The sequence below is a fragment of the Catharus ustulatus genome, chromosome 25 (genome assembly GCF_009819885.2).
Source record: "Catharus ustulatus isolate bCatUst1 chromosome 25, bCatUst1.pri.v2, whole genome shotgun sequence".
Lineage (NCBI taxonomy): Eukaryota > Metazoa > Chordata > Aves > Passeriformes > Turdidae > Catharus > Catharus ustulatus.
Genome location: NC_046245.1, coordinates 117,906 through 142,706, shown reverse-complemented (window position 1 = coordinate 142,706; position 24,801 = coordinate 117,906). Strand labels below are relative to the sequence as shown.

Sequence of the window (24,801 nt, the reverse complement as noted above, 5' to 3'; positions counted from 1 at the left end):
TTAGGCTTGTTTGATAAGACACTTAAAGGATATGAATGTTAATTTGAACGCCATCTGTTAACTGCACATCACAAATGATGGACCATTTTGTTGATGAAGAAATTTGTCCTTCCCATTCTTGTTCTCTTGTTATTACAGACACACAAAATCAACTAGGTTGGATAAGACCTAGTTGGATGAGATCATGAAGTCCAACCTATGACCTAACACCATCTTGTCAAACAATGGGATTGCACGAAGTGCCGCATTCAGTCTTTTCTTAAACACCTCCAGGGACAGCGACTCCACTAGCTCCTTGGGCAGCCCATTCCAATGCCCAGTCACCTGTTGTGTGAAGAACTTCTTCCTAATGTCCATCCTGATTAGCTGAGGAGGGAGAGCAAGACCAGTGTGCCAGGACTGAGCATCGTGTCCCAGGTGTGGATGGTCTCAGGTGCGTGCAGACTAGCCAGAAAATCCACAGGTCCAGTATCAATAGGGATTGACTCAGCGTAGTCTGTAGAAGGCCAGTGTTGAGTACTCTGCCAGCGGCACTTGGGACTGGTGCTGGGATCTAAGCTGTCTAAATAAAACTTAAATTCTAGATGGACTTTGAGATAACCATTTGCGTGTAGTTCATCATCATCATTGTGATTAGATGAGCTAAGCAGCCATACAGAGAGCTAGGGCAGCTTGTGCAGTGGGATATTTGTGTGGATGTGCATGCAAACTGCCAGGGACCCTCTCATCCTAATGAGTCCATTTGTATTTTAGCCATGCTTGGGAAGTGCTGGTTTTCAGCTTACTGCCTGCTCACATGCATTCAAACAACTGCTGCTGTGTGTTCAAGGACTTTCCCTGTCTGGTGTTATTTGGATTAGGGCATTGTAACAGGCTAGTGCTGCTGCAGCATCTTCTATTTCCATTAATGAAATAGAATGTTCTAGTCATATCCATGGTATTTGAGCGCCAAGTTCATTCTCTGTATGTACCTACTTTCCTTCCAGTACCTGAAGAGAACCTGCAAGAAAGATGGATATTTTTGGAAGCACAAGTAGTGATAGGACAAAAGGGAATGGATTCAAACTGGAAGAGAGTAGGTTTAGATTAGATATTAGGCAAAAAAATTATTTTCTGTGAAGCTGGTGAGGCACTGAAACAAGTTGTCCAGAGATGCTTTGGTTATCCCATCCGTGGAAGTGTTCAAGGCCAGGTTGGACAGAGCTTGGAGAAACGTGGTTTAGGCATAGAACTTTGCTGGTCTTGAAGGTCCCTTCCAACCCAAACCAGTCTGCGATTCTGTGATTGCCTAAAATCTGCAGTTGCATGCGTATTCAAGGGCAACTGAGCAACTGAGCTATGTGTGGCGTTGCTGCCTATGGTGGGGGGATTGAAACTGGGTGGTCTTTAAGGTCCCTTCTGATACAAACCGTTTTAGGATGGTGATTCTATGATGATTCAGAATTAGGCAGAAAGATGTTTGTATGTGCAAATGAGATTGCTAAAATACTCATCAGTACAACCCTGAGTGCCTTCTTTCTTCATAGCAGCATGGTAACCAAAATGCATCAAAACTAGACTGTAAATTTATAGTAAGAAAAACTACTGATATTGCAGGCTGAGGTGCCAGATACTGTGTAGGAAGGAATGTGTTCTCCAGACTAAGGAGCTTTAATGAATACAGCTACTCTGTGGCAATTATTATCCTTTCATGGCCGCTATAAGGAAGATGTGGAAGGAAAGGGGCAGAGTCTCATAGCTCTTCTACTTCAGCAGTGTTTCCAGAGCACATAGTTTGGTCCCTTGATTTTGGAGCAAATGGCTCCATTGTGTCAAAAATGATCTTTAATCAATAAATACAGCAACATGTAAACGGATGAAAGTCTTCTTTGGGCTAACTTTTTTTTCAGTGCTCCTGAAAGATTTGATTCCCATAGATTTGTTTCAGAGACAACGTTCACTCGTGGCTGGAGCTGTCCCTCTGGCTGGTGCATTTATTCCGTGTCTCCAGTCAGGATTGTCTGGCCTCTGGTGAGTGTTGGTTTGTGCTTCGGTTTTGTTTTTTTTCCAGTGGAACATGTGGAGGACATCCCAGCTCATGCTGTCAGAACTGACGTGATCTTCTTCCAATCCTTCGTGCAGTTTCCGATAGGTTCAGTACACCCTAGTCCAAAGCTGATGTGTGTTGTTGCTCTGTGTGTGCTCAAACATTGTCTGCAGTTTTGTGATGTAACACCTCTAAGTGCCTCGGATCTATTGCTTTATTTGAATTATGGAGCATTAGTGCAGAGGGTGAGAGGATTGACAGGTGGATGTACTCGTACCAAATGGATTTTTTGATTTTTTTTTTTTGTGGGTCTGTGGCCTTGCATTCCTAAAGAGCTTTCCTGACCAAAATGTAATATAAGCTTACAAGAAGACAACTTATTGCTGGATCCATTTTTTTCATGTGACTGTGATGAATCCCTAATGCCTCTGTTACTAGCAGGAGTTAATGGGAATGTTATGACTTGGTTTATGCATGGTGGGGGGTCCCTCTGAAGCAGAATGAATGAAGATGGTAACAAATCCAGTGGCTCGGAGCAGGATTCAGCACTTGAGACACAATATTTGAAGCCAAGGATCTGAGGTTCATTTACAGTTTCCTCTTGTGTTTGAGGTAGGCACAAAGCCTCTATGTAGGGGTAAACATTTACATGTTTAGCAATTAAGGTGGAGAGGAGGGCGAGCCACACTCCCTGGCAGTTTTCGCAAAATCAAATGAGTTCTAAAGGTGCCATGTTGAAACAGAGATCAGAGTACACACACTAGGGTAATTTTGCCTCTGAAAAGGAAAGGCATTACCCTAATTCTGTGTTTCTGTGGAAGCTAGCAGTGGTCCAGCTCCATGATGAAAGAAGAATGTGCTACTCGGGAAGCCTGAGGAGCTGCGCATCTAGCTTAGCTCCCACAGGCTTTGGTGGGTGTTGGATAGAGACTACTGAGTGCTGCTGTGGAAAACTGCCCTCCCTGCTTGAGAGTTAATGGGGAATCGACCCGTTCTGGACTGCAGAGGAAAGGTTGAGTCATTTGACCATGCTACAAAAAGCCCAGAGCATACAGGTCTGCTGTAATGAATGGATGTATCCCAGTTTCATTGAGTGATGCTGTCTTGAAAAAGAGAACTGAAGGGGGAATGCTGTCTGCTGAAGGCTGTTGTTTCTCTAAAACTGTCCTCTATCAGTTTGTGAACTGCACCTTAAATGTATGGATGCAGAGGACAATTAAGCACTAATACCACTAGGTATTAGGATGTTCATGTAGTTTATAATCTTGCTTCTAATATTCCTCTTCATATAAATGTACTCTTGACATAGACCTTATTGCTTTTCCCTTTCATATACTTCCCTGTTTAAATTTTACTGCGATGAGTGCTGTGTGCACCAAAAATACCCTCTAATGATTCTTTTCTTGGTGTGGTCATTTCAGATGACACGGAGGCCTCATGTGGCTTTTGCAACTAATTTGTACTTTTTTGTTCCCTTCAGGAGAACTGTTTTCTTCCCTGTTTCAATCCTTGATGTCTCTCAGGAGGTACCCTGTAGTATAGTGCATTTATCTGGAACTGGTGGCAGGGCAGGTGGTGCTGTGTGTTTTCCAAACTCATTTTCACTGGGACTGTACAATCAAGCACTTGTATTCCAAATATTCCTGGAAAGAACTTTCCCTGTGCAGGTAGATAGTTTTGATTGAAATTCTTCCATATATGCTTATGTTGGGTTTTTACTAAGCCCTCACCAACCCTAGGTGTCCATGCCAGTAGAGATCTTGCTTAAAATCTCTGAAGAGTAATTTTGCTGCTACTCTGCAATGGCAGGAGGATTTTATCTGTGAGTGAAGCCACGAATGAAATAAAGATGAACCTTCATTAGAAGTCATTATTTCAACAGCAGATTTCATCTCAGTGATTTTTGTCTAGGTATGACTCTTCAGTTCTTGGCTGGCTTTAATGAAATGCTAGTCAGTTGTAGAAACTGGCAGTATTTTATCGCAGAAGATACAGTATCCTTAATTTTTTAAGGGAAGTTTCATTTTGCTTTGATAAAACTGATACTTTGAAACTAAACTGTCTTTTTGGAAACTTCCTGAAGTAAACAAGTGATGCTCATATAACTTGGTGTGCTCCTTTATTATTGCTGCTCCTTTATTATTGAAGCATCTGCTTCAAGTTATTTCTCAGCTACAAAACTTTAAAGAAGAAGAATCTTAAAACGTGACAAGGATTGTACATTCGAATTGACAGGTGGAAAAATTACTCTAGTTTTCATTACTGCTCTAAGATCTTTAAATTTATTCTTCTGGTTCTTTTTTAATTTTTAATTCACAATGCTTCATTTTAAGAAATATCTTGTTGCGTTCATGGGCTGTTAGTTAAATTGCTTCTTGTTTCCTGAATGGGAACAATTTTCTTCGTCAAAGCAACCATATTCTTGAGAATACTAGACTTGAATTCGGAGAAATACTGTTTGTATTTGTGAGTAAATTCCTTATGTAGTTCTGCTGAACAGAAGGTTGGGGGAAAATGCAATAGGAAGATTGCAAGCTTGAGTTGATCTGTTACATCATCACAAAAATCAGAATTCTTAGTAATTTGTAATCTCTGTTGTTAATTGATGTCTGAATTTGTGTTAAATTGATTTTTTTTGGGGGGCCCGCTATGGGTCATGATAGGAACGAGATCTTCTCCCAGGTGCTATTTCATCAGAGGTTGGGTACTATGGCTTCCAATCTGATCAGCTTTAAAAGCAGAAGCAAGTACTTTAGGTGGAAGGGGTAGTATCTTGGGAAGGGTGTATCAAGAAGACAGTAAAGGCGCTAATGGTGTCAAGGGGGTTGTAAAACCTGTGTAAAGTTGTCCCCAGTTGTTTAAGGTGCAGATGCAAGTAGTTACACACAGCCATGTTCTGTCATTAGTCCAGGTACAGCTTTTGATATGAAACGCAATCACAGCAATCTTTTGTTCAGGCTTATATCACTGTGCTTATGCAACCTGTTAAAGTAATGGTTTTATGTGGAAATGTGATTCTGCTTGCAAAGCACAGCCAGCTTGTCAGTTGTAACTCTGACAGGAAGCTTTTAAATTGTGTTCTCAGGGCTATGTTTAAAAAAGCTTGCTTAGAGCTACTTTTCAATATGTATGATTCTCAAGCCTGTAGTTTTTTAATGAATTGGTGATTGCTCTCAGTTGAATGCAGCTTTTCCAAATTGAAAATCACTAGTGTGTTTATTATCCATCCTGTATCGCTCTTGCTGAATAATGTAGTTTGTATATCTTGATCCATTGTAAATTATTTTCCTGAGATACAGTTAAAAATTGAAATCATTTAAGCTATGAATTGCCACATCTCTTCAGTTACTTGTTTAAAAATAAAAAAAAGTAAAGCTGCTTTTTTGAATTGCAGCTCTATGAGATCATGGTGCACTTGAATGGTGGTTCTTACTGTGTTCTACTTCAGTGCTGTTTCATTATTACCTTTGGTAATAAATGCAATCAGCCTGGCAGCTGGTGACTGGTGAATATGGATTGGGGGTGCTATATAAATACCAGAAGTATTCTGGATTTTGGAGTCTGGAAATGCATTTTCCATATCTGATGATCCTAAGGTCCCTTCTGACCCAAACACTTTTGGGATTCTGTGATGTGATCTGTAGATGACTGGGTGGTTTGCTGTCTAGTTTAGTAACCCCTTTAAAAGTATTTAAAAGTAGTTGTTGTAGTTTAGTCAAACTTTAGGAAAAAATGTGTGGTGTTTTGGATGTGCACTGTGAATTCTGGACACGCAGCATGTAGCAGGGGAGGGATGTTCAGTGTATAACTTAGTGAATCTGGGCAGGAAAATCCCTCTCTTAAAAATTCATTGAAACACAAAGCAGAAGTCCCTGTTTTCCTTTTCCCTGCAGGAGTTTTTTGGAAGATCACAGCAAAAGTGTAACTGAGGCAGAAGAGAGGGTCATGTGCTGTGTCTGGCACATTTCTGGTGTTTGTGCAGCTGGTTTTGCCTATCAGCTTTGTCCCACAACTGAGTATAGAAGTGCATATATGTAACTTACTTCTTCTTTTGCTGACGTTATCAAAAAACAAACCATAAGCCCATTGATAAATAATTTGAACTTGGTGTAAGTTGATACGCTGATTAAGTACTTCCCTCCTGTACTAAGTGATTTCTATGAGAAATCTATGGAATTTTTCTATTATTTTAATTCTATGGATTTAAAAATTATTTTGACACAATTTGGTACCAAATAGACAACAATAACACCCAAACCACTTAAGCCATCCCCCTCTTTGAGGTTTCATTGCCTGGAGATGCAACTTTGCTTTGGCTATACACCAGGTTTCTCATGACCTTGTTGCAGCAAAAAGCAGCAGAGTGTGCTGGTACTATTCATTTAATGCAAGAGGATTAACATCCAGTTTATTTCCTCTAAAACCACAGAACTATCAGGAAATAACTAAGCCCTAAAGTTTTAGGTTTGTAGAAATTATTTCCTCCTAATGCATGTACTTGGCGGGGGTAAGGGGAGGAATTTCAGAATCCTGTTATGTAAAAGAGAGGCAGAGCCCTGGGAATTATGTTTAATGGCTTGTTTCATCCTTTATTGGTCTAAATAATTCCTCAAAAATCAGCTGACCAAAAGTGCCAGGGAAGTATTTTTGCCTCTGTTGCCGCAACTGTTATCTCTCAGTAATTTCACTAATCTTCTTTGCAGTGAGATTAGATCGAAAATGCTTTGGTGCAGAGAGGACTTGTTCGTGAAAACTGCTTGGTACTGTGGATGCCATCAAAGATCTAACATATTCATATACCACTTATGCACATCATTTTTGTTTTACGTGGCAATAATATGCCATACATAAAAAAAAAAATTAGTTTTCTAAATTCCCTGCTAGATAACGTATCAACTGTGGATGGGTGTGTTCAGTTGGGGGTTAAACCATGCAGAACAGCTGAGGTAATGGCTTGTGCTGTGTCCTCTTACACATTTTGAAAAAGGCAAATAGTTATGTCCTTGACAGACCTGGGTTCTATTATTAAACCCTATTTAGTGGTTTATTTACAGGCAGCAGGAAAACAGTTTTACTCAATCCAGGGCCTGAAGTATTGGTCCCGTTGTAGAATTACGGACTACACAACTTGACTCTAAATTGCAGGCTTTCCTCTCTGCCCTACTTATTCAGTCTAAAAAAACCTAATCCTGTGGATTTTATTTCCCTCTCTGTAGGGCAGCAGTGAGTAATTACTTTTCTGTGGTGAAGGTAGAGATGCTGGAAAAGTTTAATTAATGCTCATTAGGCAAAGCTACTAGTACCTAAAGGAATTAATTACGGCAGAACTCATCATGTTCATCAGAATAGCAAATAAATGCAGTGGAGAGACTGCTTACGCTGTACTGTGTGGTATATTTTTCTGTTCTGCAAAATGTTTCAGAATGTGTGGGTCCTCCACAGCCAAGGATGTCTTTTAACTCCTTTAAAGTGTCCAGATTCAAAATAAAGTTTGGGTTTATAGCAGAAAGAGCAGAAAAGTTACATATGTCTGCTCAGCTGTAAGGTACCACACTGGGAATGTTTCACTGTCACTTCGTTTGGGTGACTGAATGGCCTAATTAATTTGAATGTTTCATGTTAGTCTTTCTACCATAGTAAATATCTCACAGAAGGTGTTGAGAGCATGGTGACAACTTGTTTTGTGCTCCAGGGACCCTCTGTAGTGCCAACAGGAGTGCAGAAATAGCATCCCCTGGAAGCTTATGTGGAGGTTTGGGTGTCTTGTGTTGGAAATAATCCTGAACTTCCCTCCCAGAGCAGCCTAGAGAGCAGGTGAGATGCCCTGTGACCACAGCTCAGGTTGGCCTTTGGTGTCTCCCCATTGGTGGATGTTGGTCAGATCTGGTGGGTTCAGGGTCTGCCCTGGGTTTATTTAAACTCAAGTTGTGGTTTGAACCTGAAGCTACAATGATTTGTAAATCAGAGGTATTTTTATTGGTGAAACAATGTTTTTAGCACGTTTTTTAAAACTTAAATTATTTGCACAGCTCTTCATTTCCAGCTGTTAGCTGGCTGACGCTGGAGTTGGCAGTTGCCTCCTAAAGAAGCATTGGAAGAATTGTGTTATTCTGGTAATTCCTTATCGGAAATACGGAGAATTGGAACTCTGTGGATACTGGAAAACTCTGTTACCATGCTGTGATTTGCATAACTTTAATAGATTTTGCAACAGTCAGCATAAATTCTGTAATAAAATACAGGCAAGACAAGTGTAGGTAGGAAGTCTGTAGTAGCCAAGGTAGGAAGCAGGAGGTTACTTACTTTCTCTGGCCTTTGCAGAGGGAAGGAACCTGGAATGAGCATGAAAATTGTTGTGTAGATGAGCCACTATTTAAACTGTGGTGTTAGACACTGCTTAAAATGGAGTTATTTTTATCAGACGTTAGCAACCGTTCGGGGGCAGTGGAGGACGGGATCTTTGGGGTCTTCGTGAACCTTTTTGTCAGTCTGTGTTTGTACACAAGTGCAGGTAGTGTGTCCACAGGGAAGTTCCAAAGTATTCCGAGTTACCAATTGTTCTCTCAGTGAAAAGTCTACTAAAAATAGTACAGACATCAAAACACAATCTGTAATGTGAGGTGTCATGCTGTAGGAATAGTAAAAAAGCTTTTTACATGAGGAAGTTCTTTCTGTGAGCTGTTTCTTACAGTGGGTGAAATGCAGCAAGAAAAAAAAGGACTTGAATCACTTTCTGCTTTATTGAATTACCTTTAGATGGCATAATATTTGTTCTGAAATCCTTGTTTATTGCCTTTTGGCAAATACATTTGTGTTTTTTCTATTTAAACTATGTTCTTAAGAGGTCTGCTGCTCTTCCTGATGTGAGGCTGCAGAGAGGGTGAATATTAAGGAAATGGCAAAAAGTGTTTTCAAAAAAACACCGAGTTCTTTGACAGAACTTTCTGTGTTATCTGAAGAATTTGAAACTGGGACACGAGCACTGGGTGCTCACTTCAGACTGCAGTGATCTGAAAAGATTCAGCATTTGTTGTTACCTGGCTATCTTAAGTTTTAAATGCAAAGCGCAAGGCTTTCCTTATTTAACGAATAAGTGGAGATAAAAAGTAAAATCTGTTTTTTGAAGTAACAATGTGCAGCTGGCTCAAATGCAGGAAATTTGAGTGATGCCTGCAAACTTAGCTGGACCTCAGTGCTGCAGCAGATTATGTTGAGAAGTAGAGGATATTTGGAATTTTGCTGTGCAAAGACTATTCTTAACCTACATGGCAGACCTGCACTGGTATTTTTTAGAGTAACACATTATGCAGTTGGCCTTCTCCAGTCAGACCTTCCTGGCACCATAGACTTTCTGGGTGCCCACTGTGCTGAGTGGGTGAGAATGGCCTTGGCTTCACCTGGTTTCTCTGATGGTGCCTCTGGGAAAGCCCCATTGGTCTCTTAATAAGAATGTAAACTGACAGCTAAAGACAAACTTTCATCCCATGATTTATTATCCCATTTCATCCCAAAGTTTCATCCCATGATTTATTTGGACAGCAAGACGTCTGGTTCCTTTTCTTTGCTGTTGCTGTGGAGCTGCCAGTGGGGACTGAACAATGAATTTGGGAATGTAAATGGATTTATTTAGTAACAATCAAGTGCTCACTATGTAATTGCTGCCTGATTCTGACTTGATATGAAGAGTAAAACTGGAAAGGATCTTGACTAGATTCCAATCACAATTTTGTAAGATGATGAATGAAGTTAGGACAGGTGCCTGCTATCAGATTTGCCTGATGTAATTCTTACACTCGTAGGTGCAGGGTGGGTTTTCATCACCTAGATGAATGTTTTATTATATTGGCGAATTGATATAGATCATATACTGGTATTTAGACCAAAATGTAACCTTTAAAAACTCTCGCATTCAGGTTCATATGTGTCCTGGAAGTGAGGAGAAAAGGGGGTGGTTTAGGTAAGAACCATCTAGTGGTGGATAACAAGCTCTGTGCTCTAGGGAGCATTTCAGAGAGATTACTGCAGAACCTATGCGGTCAGACAAGGATTATAGAAAAGGAATGATGCAATAAATACAGGAACAAACTCTGTGCTGTTAGTTTGGGTGTGCCTATTGGGGTGCACAGCCATAGCTGCCTTCTAATTGATTGTGAATTGTGAGCAGAAATTGGATTTGGCTTTGCCCTCAAAGCTGTCTCTTTATTTTAAGTGCTTTCTTACAAATATTCCATTTCTGTGTCAGTCTTGAACTTAGTGAGCTCTTTAAGCAAATATGAATTACTCCAGCCTTTGCAGGCAGCTCCATACAGATGCTGGCTGGCGAGTTTCCCTGAGTGGAATGCACTGCAGTCTGAGAGCTCCACATGCATTGAAACTTCTGTTATTGTGACTGAGAACTCTTTTTGTCTCATAACCTAGACAACATGGTTATTCTGCTTACAACATTCACCTTGTGCCAAACTTTCTTGGGCAAATATTAAGTTATAGAATCACGGAATTGTTAAGGTTGGAAAAGACCTTTAAGGTCACCAAGTCCAACCATCAACCAGCACCACTAAACTATGTTCTCAAGTGCTAAATCAACATGGTTTTTAAACACCTCCAGCAGTTCCCTGGGCAATCTTAATTGAAACTGAAAGCAACTGGTGCAAGTTAATCACTGAATTTAATGACTTAGCAGCCAGACAATTGTCACAGACATCTGCTGAGAAGCAGTTGTTTGGTGCCCTGTTCTCTAGACTTTGATTCTTGTTCGCTGCTGAAATGTTTGTCATTTATTGTACTTGGAGAAGGGGTAGTAGGTATCTTTGAAGCTGACTGTGAGCAATTGTGCCATTTGTACCCTTACTACAGCCCTGCAGGATTTTCTAAAATCAGATGGTTTAGGCTTTTGAAGTGTGTTTGTAGAGAAAATGAAGTTACTGTGGACTTGTAGCCCATGTTCTTTCTCTCTGCTTTGACTAGTTCTAGTTTATCATATAGAGTAGTGGAAGAAGTTTGTTCTGAAGTCAAAAAATAATTGGAAATACAGCTGTGGCGTTTCCCATGTGGAACGACCTATCCATAGGTGAGGAAATACTAATACTCCCAGAGACGCTTTGGAGTTCATCAGTGAGTACCGGTGCATTTGTGCCAGGTTGGCTGCTGTGACCTGGGTTCCTGCAGGGAAAGGCTGTGATGGGATGTGCTAGTACTGCCTGGGCAAGTCCAGCACGCTTGTACTTCACTAGAAAGCAGCTGGATCTCAGAGGCTGAGCACTTCCTCTCTGCTGGCATCCAGCTCCTCACATGTGCACTCTTTCATAGTTCATTGAAAATCCTAGGTTCCATAACTAAAAATAAATCTTATTAAATTAATAGTGGTAAAATAATAGCATATCTCGTGCAAGCAGAAAGAGAAATTCCTTTCATTTTTAATAATATGTGATGATTAACTAAGCTTGTAGGGAAGTGGTCTTCTCTTACTTCGTTACTTCAACAACAGCTTGTGATAAAGGTTGTAAACAGAAGCTTCCCTGCAAAATTGGATTATAACAGAATTGAAGTTCATGCAGTGACACCAGAGGGATTCGTGGGTGTGACAGATCAACGTGGATCAATTTCTCTGCTCTTTCTGGGATGCTGTGTTGCACACTGGTGTGCCCCGGCTCCTTGGGTGTTGCAGCAGACTGAATAAAGCATCCCTCGGTGTAGAGCTGCCCCGTGAACTGTGTGAGTCAGGCACTGACATTAGTCATGACTGGTGCACAACTGGAGTTCCAGTGATTTCACTGTCTGCCCATGTTGTGCAGTGAGTACTGTGGGGGGTTGTTTTCCAAATAAACTGTAAGATGTCTCCATTCAATACCGCTGTGACACAGCACCTCTATGAGTGTGATCAGAGGAGTGCTGACCTGGCATGTAGATATTGGTGATTCCAGGTTCCTGGGAGACCTCTGGAGTGTGGTGACTCCCAGCAGCGCAATCTACAGCCTGAAGCATCAGCTGCCCCTTGGGAATGCTGCAGCCCACCCTGCAACAGTGCTGGGATTTCCCAGGCTCCTTGAAAAACGGGTTTCAGGAGGCTCTAATTCCTTCATAAAAGTTGCATGATGACTCATGCTTGTTGGAGCTGGAATTGCTCCTTTACTCTTTGTGCTCAGAGGGTCTCTGTGCTGGTGGGACCTTGGTGGGGGTCGCATGGGAAAGTGGCAATGAGTAGCCACTAAAAAGCCCTTGGGTGACATTTCTGTGTGGGAATGATCTGTTACAAGAAGCAATGCAAAGCAGGGATGTTCAGGATGGGGCTGGTATTTCAAAGCCCAAATTGCTGTTGTGTAAATTAGTTTATAGGTCCAGCTACGATGGTGCACACACTGCTGCTCACTGACACAGGGAGAGGACACCTCTGCTGAGAACATTTTCTGTTTTCCATGGTGTGTGGTCACCCCAGAAGTTTGTCTGTTCCAGGAGAACAGGCGTGCAGCATCTTTGTCGATAGAGTGTCTTTGTAAGTTTGCCCTGCCAAACTCCAGACTGAAGTAGGTTAGTGGGCCTAGAAATTATGCAGAGTATAATTGCATATCTTGCATATCAGGCTAAAAATAAACCTTTCTGTAATTTGCATAAATTCTATTGTGATCTGAACACTCAAAAAAGCAAAAAAAAAGTCTTGGCATGTGAACACGTACCCTTCTGTTGGGAAAGCAGTGCCAAGTTCCAAGTAGATTAAATGACTTGTGTAACAGAGAACAGCTGCAAGGACGTTTTTCTTTGGGGATGTGATTGAAATGTGTCATTCTGTAGAGCTGCATGCTGCTTGAGCAATGAGATATGGTATGTTAGACACACGTCACATCTGAAATGTGATGCACTCTCTGGACAAACAGAAGGATTGGCAGCTTCTGCTAAACCCTATAACAGGTTAGCCTGCACAGGTGCCCTGTGTGCAGTCCATTGTAGCAGTGTGACATGGGATGGTATTAAATGTCAGTAAGTTTAAATTTGCACGTAAACTGGAGATTTCCAAAGGGACGCATTAATATTAGAACAGTCTGGGGACTCAAGTAACATTTTGTTCAGTTGGATATGTTAATTGTGCTTCCCAGACCAAACGGGTTTGTTTGCTGTCTCAGTAAAGCATTTTCTCTAGTGTGAATAAATTAAAATCTCACATTGTAAATTTAAGGGACTAAACGGAAGATTATTTATAAATTGGGGGAAATAAACCGCAGTTAGCCCTAGGAAAATCATCTCCATTGTTCAAGTTACTTGTCTTTGTTTTGGTGCTTCACTTTTAATTTAAGAGTAGACTAAATGATTTATGTATTATTGTAACCTGTGATAGCTACAGAGGACTCTTATTTCATGGCTGTAAGCATCTGTGTTCGACTTCACAGTACAAGTGTTGCAGTGACAGATACTACTTACCCAGAATAGCCTTTGTAGTGTATTGAGCTGCACAGTGATTAAAACTCAGCAAGGCCTTTAGTGCATAATTAAGACTTTTTAATGAATTGCTATTATTAAAACAATTTTGTAGTTTAATTTTTTAAGAATGTGTTTGTGCATTAGAAATTCTGATTGTTGTTTTGACCCTTTAGAGTGTTGTAACATCCTTTTAACGTGTTTGAGCCCATTGGTGTATTGCCGTACCACAACAGCTCCATCACGTACCTGGTGGTTTGACTAGATCATGAACAGGACATGTCCTTAAGTTACACTGGGGGTGGGGTTTAGATTAGGTGTTGGGACATTTTTTTTCATGGGACTGGTTGTAAAGCTTTGGAACAGGCTGCCCAGGAAAGTGATGGAGTCACTATCCCTGGAAACGTTCTAAGGACCGTGTGGATGTGGCACTTAAGGATATGGTTTAGCGGTGAACATAGTGAGTGCTGGCTGATGGTCAGACTTGATGACCTTAGAGCTCTTTTCCAATCTTTACAATTCCATATTCTATTCTGGTCAGTGTATTTGATTCATCTGCTGTTGTGGTGTCAAAAGCCTGTTTCCTCTTCTGCTTAACGCCCCTTTCTCGCTTAGAGAGTCATAATTAGATCTTGCCAATCACATTTGGTTTTTGTGAGGTGTTTCAAGTTCCCAGGCTGGGCTCAGTGGTTTTTCCAGGCATCCCTGTAGTACATAATTTTCTCTGTATCAAACCTGACAGTGTGTTGGGGGTTGGGGGAGTTTTTTACTCTTTCCTTCTGTGGAGAAATTTTTCCCATTATTATGTTAAGCTGGCCGGGCGGTTCCGCTTTAGCTGTTAAGTGCTCAAGACAAAAGGGATAGCTGGGCTGGCTCGATTGCGATTGCGGAGGGGGGTTTGAGGGATGGGGGGTGGATGGTCGGGGGCTGCTTTGTCTTTCCGGGGGTGGGGGGACACTCGCTCTCGCTGGCCTGAACGCGGAGGAGAGAGGTTGCTTTTTCTCCATGGTGGGACTGCACTCCGACTGCTGCAGCTTCCTGCTTCTGAGAACAGCGCTGAGAACTGGGATGCCCACGGTGAGCGGAGTTCTTTCCTTCACACTTCTCCCACCTGGGACGGCCAGCGCCGCCTCGCTCCCCTGCTCCTGCAACTGCGACCGAGAGGCTGCTCCAGCCTTCTCCATTGGAACTGTGCGGAGGAGGAGGCATCTGTGACTGGAAAAAGGGGTTGAGACTGAGTTTCGTTCTGTTCTGTCACTGATTTTTTTTTTTTTTCGTAGCTGATGCTGTTCTTGTTTGTCTTGTAGATATATCAGTAAAGAACTGTTACTCCAAAACTCATACCTTTTGCCTGAGAGTTCCTTAATTTCCAAATTATAGTAAACTGGGAGAGAGGGAATTTTTTCACTCTCCATTTTGGGAAAAAACTCTCACCTTTTTCTAGCAATACTGTCCCTTAAATCAGGACACAGTGGCAGAGGCTCACAGGGTACAGTTTATTGGATTCTTGTTCTTTACCATCACTGCAAGTGATGCATCTGACTTGAAATGGAAATCATGGACCAGTTTACCCCATTTTTGAAAATACAAGTCTTTATAAATAGGCAAAACATTGTTAATCTGTTCAGTGTTTTTTGACTTATCAAGAAAATATTGAATTAAAGAGAAGAAAGTCTCCATGTGTAATAAAAAATGTCGAACTTCTCTTGGGTAAAGTTCTTTTCCATTTTTCTTCCCCACTGTTAAATTGAAGGAAGTGATTATATTTGCATTTTGAGACCCATTTAGTATTTTAAATTACTTCAGTTCTGCTTGTATCTCCTCCAGTGTCTGATCTTCTATCAGAAACAGCTGCACAGACCTTTGAACCTTGCTGTTCTCCTATTTAATAAAGGAATATTAAAATACTTGGCATTATCAGAGTAAACCCTGCTCATTGGTAATTCTCCTGACCGTATTCCCATGGTAAATGGATTTTTGTGTGCATGCAATGTATTACTGTAAGCATATCTGATACTAGTGTGTATGAAACTGGAATCTGAAAGTTGGAACTACTTTACTCAAAAGAATTTTCATTTTAAAAATCCTTAAGGTTGTAGGCAATTCATTAGGCTATGCAAGTTTTTTTGCTGCCGGTGCAGGGCATAAAACCGACTTAAAATGCTGCCTTTCCATGGAAATCAGCCACAGGCTGAGAATGTCTACAGATATAACAAGATACAGAGAAGAAAAGTAGAGACCCATGCTAGAACCATGTAACTGAGTAGTACTGCTGCCCTACGTACAGGTTTCTAGATGCAGCTGGTCTCAATTTCCTACTTTTTCCTTATTCCGAAGTGGTGCATGACCCAGCCCTGCCATGTGCTGGTTGGGACTGCCTGCTGGAGAGATGGCCATGTCCCAGGAGCAGATGGAAGGGAAATGGCAGGTGTCTGCCTGGGGCTCTGCTGATGCTCTCCCTCTTCAGAATGTGTTCTGGCATGTGAGCCGAGTGCTTGTGCTTTTAGGTGGTTTAAAAAAAAAAAAAGCTCTTTGTTGTTGGTTGTGCTTAGACCAGAGCTGTGGGTGTAGGGGAGTGTCCATGAATACTCTGGAACTGTCAGGGAAATGAGCTCAGGGTAGGTGGCAAAAGGTTAAAAACCTCTTGGTTTTACAGTGCTGGATCACAGAATCCCAGAATGGTTCAGGTTGAAAGGAACCTTAAGGATAGTCTCATTACATAGGCAGGGATACCTTCCACTAGACCAGGTTGCTCCATGCCCAGTCTAACCTGGCCTTGAACACTTTCGGGGACAGGGCAGCCACAGCTTCTCTGGAGAGCCTGTGCCAGGGCCTCAGCGCCCTCATGGAGAATTCCTTCCCCATGGCACTGGGAAGCCATTTACCCTTATCCTGCACTCCGGGCTTATTTTTCACTTCCAAGCTTCAGTGGTTCTGGTACATCTGTGACCAATGGCAAGTGTTAGCTGGGTGCCAAGTGTTATTTTCATACACTGTCCAAATGAACTGACAACTCTAGCTAGATTTTTTTTTTTTTTTTATGGCAGATCAGGAACCTAGCCATAGATACACACACTCTAGAGCTTTCTGTTACAGTTGACTTACAGTAATTTCACGATTATAAGCCGCACATCTGGGTGTTGGCAACTGTCTTGGGTTACAATACAGAGTGTGATAAAAGATATCTATTCTGTCACCATCTGTTGAGGGTAGGGGCAGTGATCCTTATCTCAACGGCAGATATTCTGCTAATGAGCCATCCATTGAAACCAGGTGAGGCATTGTTCTTTATCTTTTCACAACCCATCCTTCATCCAGCGAGTCGTTTTATGCTAATGGCCATTGAGTCCCACTGTGGCACTGATAAAATTACTGCATCCCATTGGGAGATGCTCCAGCCAGGGGGAAGAGCCCAACATTTCTTACCAAGATAAAAACAGAGGTTTTGGGACACTAAGGGAGCCCCTTTCTCCACTGGACTCCAGAGGAAAACCGGATTTCTCCACATCACCACTGGAGCTCCGGAGGGAAACTGCACCTTGTACAGGAGCACTGCTCCAGCTGAGCCACATCTGTCACTGCAGGAGGATGCAGCCACCATGGAATGGGACTGCTGCCAACACCCTGCCTGACGGGTGTCAGGCTGTACTCTGACTGTGTCAGGGTTTGGGGTTTGTTCTTTGTAGTGCTGTATTTCTATTTTAATTTCCCTCGAAAAGAACTGTTATTCCTAATTCCCTATCTTTGCCTGAAAACCCCTTGATTTCAAAATTATAATAATTTGGAGGGAAGGGGTTTACATTCTCCATTTCAGAGAGAAGCTCCTGCCTTTCTCAGCAGACACCTGTCCTCCAAACTAAAACAGCAACTTTTTGTTCTTTGTCCACATATAAGCCGCACCTGATTATAAGCTGCACTTTGGGTTTGGACCAAAATTTTTGTCAAAATGGTGTGACTGATATTCGTGAAATTACTGTAATTGTTTCTATACAACCAGAACTAAAATCCAGGGCGATTGTATCCAAGCTCCCACTGTTTACATTTCACATGTTATCCTGCTCAGCTCCAAGTATATTTTGTAATAAAAATGCCTGATTGGCCAGTCCTTTTTGTGTTTCTCAAATATATTTTCGGGATGTGTCTTCCAAAGGATATTTTAGTTAACTTCAGAACTTCAAATGCTTTAATGGTGGAATTTCATGAGCAAACAGTCACATTAGTTTTCCAGTGGTTTACTTACAGTGGCCTGGTTTATTGGGAGAATATTTCCAACCCTGTAAGATTTCAAGGAAACAGCACAGCACAGACTGCTGGGATATTCAACAATGTGGAATGAGAAACTGTCTCTGAATCAGTCACCACCTTGACTGAGGCTCTGTGGGCATTATGCTGTGATGGCTGGCGTTGAGCACCTCTTGGTTTTTAGTAATGAGTGATCTAAAGCTGGAGGCTTAAAAAGTAAAAATTCAAAGTTATTGGTGGTTCTGGAGTCAATTTTATGTTACTGACAAAAGTAAGAAAATCCCCAAAGTCAGCTGGGATGTACATTCTGTAATGGAGTTTGTGGTAACCTTATTTCTTAAATCTGAATAAATGGGTTTTCATTTCTTTCACTAGTACTGTAAATACCTTGTCAGTATTTTGAGCACTCTGATAAATGATTTATTAATGCTGTAAAGGCTTATCTCTACCATAATTTCTGTAAATCGGACTGTATTACCAAGAATTTATTGGATGGCATGTAGCAAGCTAGGACTAAACGAGCCTTTCAATGTAACCCTGTCTAATATTTCTCAGGTTTCAGGTAGTAAATGAGTTTTGTTTAATGGATTATTTTGGCTGTGAAGAGCCTTGAGATGTATTGCTTTGCCTGACAGGGAGTTTGCCTGCATTTTGAAGAGGCTGCAGTTTTTCAGGGAAGGAGCAGAAGTTACCTGGAGTCCATAATGCGACCAGGATCTCTTTTCCCAGATGGGTCACTGGTCCAGGCATAGTTGTCATCTCACCTCCCAAAGTGGTCTGCATTTTCTTAGGGAACTCCTCTCTTCTACAGGCAGAGTCCCAACTTGGATTGTTGCCTTCATTACCTGGAAGGGAGACAGGGAGGTGTTGAGTGTGAGCCAGGGTGCCCTTGGTGGCCTGGGGCATGAACTGCCAAGCAGTGCTGCTAGTCTCAACCTTCCTCCTCAGAAATCCCATGGCTGTGGGCCCCCTTCCCTGAAGGAAAAGCAGGCTTCTGCACAGGAATACATTCATCTGTGCTTCTAACTCACGAGCTGAGGAAGCACCTGCTGAACTGGATTGGACATTCTCAAAATGATCTAGTCACTTTTCTATATTGGTTGTAATAATTTGAGCCTCCCACCTTTTCCTCGCACTGAGAGCATAGGTGTGTGTTTGCCAGGTCAACATGAAAACTGCACAGACTGGATTCTTAGAATTTATTTGTATCTTTCGGTGTTCAACTTTGCTGTTTTACCAACATTGCTTATCTAGAAATGTGGTTTTCTGTCAAGTTCTAGGGGCACCATGTCTATGCTCCTCTGTTTGTAACTGCAATATGTGTTCTTGAGCATTTCCATGACAGGTTGGATATAAATAGCTGGTTTTTGTTCTGTTTAGTTACAGCAGCAAAGGCCACTTCACCATTGCATTGTTTGTAAAAGCCACCACCCCCATTTTCAGGATACCTGTGACTCCTGTTTACCTCCCTAATTCACAGCGCTGTGTTTTACTGCAGTGGCCCTTGAGCCTTTTTTTTTTCCCCTGTAGTCACTTAATTCTCCTCCAGCTCCAGTGTGCATATTCTCATCTAAACAGTTATTTTTGGTTAATATAAATTAAAATTGAAAACAAGAGGCTTGTGGCTGTTCAGCTGGCAGAACCTTAGTTGTATAAGGTATATTATTCCACTTGACTAGTCCCTGTGTTTCCTGTGTTATTTTTTAGAGGCGGCTCAGGAGCACAACAAACACCAGGCCAACATTTATCAGGTCATTTTGGAGAAGCCTATACATGAGGCTTTCCTAAAAGCCTGTGTGAATTAATCTAAAAAGAAGCATGTTCAGCTCCTAGAGGGAAAATAATGTGGCTTTTGCCAGAGGCTGCCTAAAGCATCCTTACTATTACTTTATTTTTCTGCTTTTTAACGCACACCATTCTCTATGTGAATTTCTGTGATTTTTCCTTTGCCCACTATTTTGTTTGACTTTCCTCTGTTTTCCGCAGGAAATCCTATCAATCTTCAGTCATCTTGATCTCAGAATGTGGTCCAGTCTCTAAACTTTTAATATTAACCCTTCAATATCAACATATCCTTAGTACCTTGCCTTTATTTTGTCTTTAAACTGAGTTGGTGTTTATTGGAAAGGGTTTATAAGCTTTTAAAAATTTAAACATTAAGAGGAAAAAATCAGTGAGTAAATGAAGTCTGTTATTCTACATCCAGAACAGATTCTTACATATTGCATGGTTTTTCCAACATGCAGTACTCTGAAAGTAGATGATAAACAGATTCATCTGCCTCGGTGAAATACAAGTATTGATCTGCCTAAGTGAAATATGCTGTGATTGCTGAAGTGCAGATCTGGCTTTGACAAGGAGATGACTGGACCATTACAGCAGCAAACAATGTTTTTTTTAAATGTTGAGGAACTCTCTTGTCTACAAAGAATAAAGTAATTTGTAGTAACAAATGGAAAATACTTTTCTTGCTGGAGATTGCCCCATTTGTTTCCATATTCCATGACATGTTTTCCTCATTATGCTGCAGGAAGCAAATCCAATATTTTGTAAGTTCATGCTGGTAAAATAGGGAATTAAGGTGGGGGCTGCAGTGTTGCTGTGCCTTCCTGGGAAGGGGTTGGTGGAGAACTGCATTAGTGGGAATTGCTGTTGCTTGTGTAACTGCTGGGTAGCCACGAGGGCAATGCTGAGGTATTGTCCCAATACTGCAAAATGCTTTTTATGTGTATGGCAGTAATTTTTAAATAAATGACAGTGTTAAGGCAGGTGAGAACTTGACTTCATTTGAAGCTCAGGGCTCATGTTCGGCACAGGATGTGCTACCTTTTTGGAGGGTGTGCTGGCGTTGCCTCGGCGTTTAAGGTGCTTTTGTGTGTGGACATCACGTCTATGGGCATCACTCACCTCTCTGAAGGGCCAGTAGGTAATCCACTTTGAAATGTTCATCCTGCCATGGTTTTGTTTGGAGGGAAGAGGGTGCAGAGGGTGAGCTGTGGTTGCTGAAGTCACGTTTGAGCATTGAGAATGAGGTGTGAAACGCCCTCACCTTCGCTAAAAGGGAAGGGAAAGTGTGAACTTGCCACAACCAAAACATGCAACCAGCTTCGAGGAAGTGGCACGTAGTTGGGAAAGTTTGGTTAGTGGTGGGAGGGTTTTGATAGTTTGGGATTTTTTCCAAATTTGACATTTACGTAAGTATGGTGATTGGTTGAAGATGTGAGTGGGCCCTGTATGAGGACTGCTGTGACCTGTTTGAGGTGGGCTCCCTAGCGGCTTTGAGCTCACAGGCTTCAAAGGCTCCTGTCAGAAATGCTTCTGGGGCAGGTTTATGCATTTCATAACCTATTGGTAATATAATTTAAGAGGAGCAGTTTTCTGTTCCAGCCTTTTCCCTGCTGATGTGGTGCATCAGCATCCATCTGCTACTGCCCGTCTCTTGCTCTAGGTTTGGAGACAAAGGCTGAGCTTTTTCCCTAAAGTCCTGAGTGTTCTGCTGTAGTACGTAACTTAAATTTACCAGGGTCACTGAACCCTATTTTATGTGCTTTCTGGGAGGCTGACAGGGTAAAAAAGATTGGTTTGTGCCCTCCTGTCTGAAGGATGAGGCAGTAATACAAGAGCTCAGTTATTTGTGTGCTGAAGGGGTTGCGGTTCTCCAGTGATGTGACAGATTCACTAATGATATCTGACAGAAGTATTGCAAGGGAGTAATTGTAAAAAAAAAATCAACTCCTTCCTATTAAGCAGTGTTTTTAAGAAGGAAATATTTTCTTTTTATAATTTGAAGAATGCAGTTTCCCATGTGACAAAATATTGAACTCAGGTGTCTAGTGAGTAGGTGTAAATTGAATGGGAGCTACTTCAAAATATAGTGAAATAGTTTCTTGTCTGTAGAGACTTTGAATTTTGGTAATAAGTTTTGTATTTTAGTACTTTATATTGATTTTCAAACAATTCCAGAATATTGTTGCTGTCTTGTTTGGCAGTTGAGGGGGCATGGTTGTTAGTCAGCTCTGCTTAAAATCACTGTTCCAGAGGAAATTCTTCCCTGTGAGGGTGGTGAGGCCCTGGCACAGGGAGCCCAGAGAAGCTGTGGCTGCCCCATCCCTGGCAGCCTTCAAGGCCAGGTTGGATGGGGCTTGAAGCAAACTGGGACAGGTGAGCTTTAAGGTTCCTTTCTGACACAAGGCATTCTGGGATTCTGTGATTTGATAGCACAAAATGGTGTTTTTCATCAAGGTTGTTGTATTTAAAACAACCCAGCTCTTCTAACTGCTTGCTTTTTCTGAAACTTCTATAGCAGTGAAACACAATTCTTGTTGCGAGATCCCGCTTTACAAATTATTCTAATTTATTCCTTTTTAAGGAAAAGTCATCAACAAGGACTTACGCCACTACCTGAGCCTTCAGTTCCAGAAGGGCTCGATAGACCACAAACTCCAGCAAGTGATCAGAGACAATCTCTATTTGAGAACCATCCCTTGTAAGTATGTAAAGATCAGTCTCATTTGATCTGTTCCTGCTAACTCCCACATCATTTGTGAGCTTGAAATGCCTTCTCTCTTAATCTGATTTAGAGTTTTACCTTGCAGCAGAGACTTCTGGCTTTACTAGTGCAGTTTTATATCTGAAGATGCCATTAATTGGTACAGCCAGTATGGGCTGAAAACCAGCAAAAACTTGAGAACTCAACGTTCAGATGGTTTCAGTAATATCTGTGTGTTGCTCTTCACAAGTTCATCAGTAGTTGTTGTTAGAATGCCTCCAGCCACCACAAGAAATAAATCTTTCTCAGCATGATCGAGCACTGCAAAAACGTCCTGATTTTTGTCAACATGTTAGGGCTTTTCTTCACAAAGAGCAAACTGAGACCTTGAGTGTCAAGTGCATTAGGCAGAGCAGGGCAGCTGGAAGGAGGGTGGGAGGAGGGGCTGGGTGCAGAAGGGGTGGCAGTGGCAGAATGTGCAGGCAAACTGTTCATCCTGAGAAGACTGATTAAAAAGGCTCATCATTGACTGTTTAGGTATTCATTGCACTAAAAACCTACTTTGTTGAGTAACGTTTTTGTATCTACAGGAATTCCGCTCTCTTCTCTCTGAGCACACCCAAGAGTTTGCGGCTTTCTTCAACTGCATTTCACTATTACTAGCTTTTATTTACTAGCTCTTGTTCATACTGCTGCCTGAAAAAATTATATATGCCTTTAAAATGCTATTAGGTTGTAGGCAGTAATGAATAGTAATGAATCAGTGCAGTCCTTTCAGGAGAGCTTTAATTAGGCTGTTGTAACTATGGGAGGCCTATTTTCTTAGGTGAAACACTTTGAGAACCTCTGCATTAACACACCAATTTACTGATAAAGTTTACCTGCAGCCGGGGGTTGGAGTGTTGCTAAATTACACTCTGAATTGTAGGTTAAAAAATAAATGTTGTGCCTAGTTATGGATTTGGTGGCCCAAAAATCAAATGTGCTTAGTCATGATGATCTCATTGCAAATTAGAGAGTTGGTGCTGGTGCAAATAGGAAAAGATACAGTACCCTTACAGCTGGGTTAAAATAAAATATCACAGCTCCCAATGTTCCCAGAATCCCAGACTGGGATTGCCTGGCTCAGGTGTAGTCAGCTGCCACAAAAGTTGTTTTTGGTTCCTAAGACCGTAAGAAAGAATTCTCTCTTAATTACCACCTCACCCAGCTTCTTCTCTCCTCCAGCACCAGAACTGTTGTTCCTGTATAATTTACTGGCCCAGTTTTTAGACATCATTCTTCACTTGCTCACCAGTTGTTTTAACTCTTACTGAAGTGACATCATCTTTGAATAAAGATTTGAAAATGCATTTTTTTTGCTGAACTTTAAGCAGGCAGCATTTGTTAACTGGCAGCATTTAAGTATCTTACAAGAGTGTTTTCTCTGTCTTTGCAGGCACTACAAGGGCTCCCAGAGATGGGGAGGTCCCTGGGGTAGACTATAATTTCATTCCTGTTGAGCAGTTTAAAGCACTGGAAGAAAGTGGAGCCTTGCTAGAAAGTGGAACATATGATGGTATGTGATGTTTAATGAATTGGGAATAAGTACCCAGTACTTGTGTCCAGGATCTTAGTCCGAGTGTAGCTCCTTGTGGTACCAGTTTTTCCGTTCACTTGATGGTCATGACAGCAATAGAGAGACAATAGTTAGTCTCTTTTTGGATTACTGTGAAGAGGAGGAGCGATCTTGTTGTAAAGCTTTCTGGTAAACCGCAGATTGTCCTTTCAACCACACTTAATCCCACCATATTATTTTCACTTTGTGCATTTTTGGGAAGCATTCTGAAAAGGTTTGTCTGTGCCTGGTACAAATTCAAGAGAATTTAGTCAATTTTGTGTAAACCGCAGAGAATGGAGCCACATTCTCCTCTCAGGTGTGCATCAAAAGGACAGAAGGTGAGAAATTCTGACCCAGCAGGGAAACAAAATCAATTTTCAATTAAAATTTTAACAGCACTGCACCAGATTGTCCAAATCTGTAGGATAATTGGATTAGTTAAATATGGTGAGGAAAAACATTGTAGTGAAGATGGTGAGAAAATAAAAGGAGATGTAAAAAGTAGACAATCCTGTGAAAGGCTCTTTGCCTCTTGTTTTCCATATGCCACACTACCTGTTAATACAGTCCTGTCTGTGGTAATCTCCTAAGCAAATTTAGGCTAAACTAGTACTTTCTAAAATTCCTGCACTTTGATTAATGCACTTTATCTGGGTGTTCCCTCTCTGAGCCTTGCCTTTGCTTGATATTTGCAGAAGGGTTTTCTTTCTTATTTTATTTGCATGGTCAAAACCATATCTGGGCACCAGTTACCCCAGCAGGAATTCTAGGAAGCTTCCTTGCTTTGTGCTCAATTCTCTAATAAAAATCATACAAGCAGTCAGGAGAGAGATCAATTGCTGAAATTCTTCTCCAGAAAACAGCAGCTGATTCCTTTGTGCTTTAGATTAAAATATGAAAGGAAAAATCTGTTCCTTTTTCTGAAGTAAAAATTATTTTTAGATGAAGCCATATCAACATCTTTATTTTGCCATGTATTGTCAGTAGAAAATTACAAGTGTTAAAAATCATCTACTTGTTAACTAGTTTTATGGAAAA

At 41.4% G+C, this 24,801-nt stretch overlaps 1 protein-coding gene across 3 annotated transcripts in view; it reads left to right on the top strand.

The window, feature by feature from the left end:
- Nucleotides 1-24,801, top strand: part of MAGI3 (membrane associated guanylate kinase, WW and PDZ domain containing 3) — a 56,592-nt gene that overhangs the window by 3,266 nt on the left and 28,525 nt on the right. For all 3 annotated transcript variants that reach the window (XM_033080014.2, XM_033080013.1, XM_033080012.1), the window contains exons 2-3: nt 22,044-22,160; nt 23,602-23,721. In XM_033080014.2, coding sequence (XP_032935905.1) covers nt 22,044-22,160; nt 23,602-23,721 — 237 coding nt within the window. The remainder of the gene's footprint in view (nt 1-22,043; nt 22,161-23,601; nt 23,722-24,801) is intronic.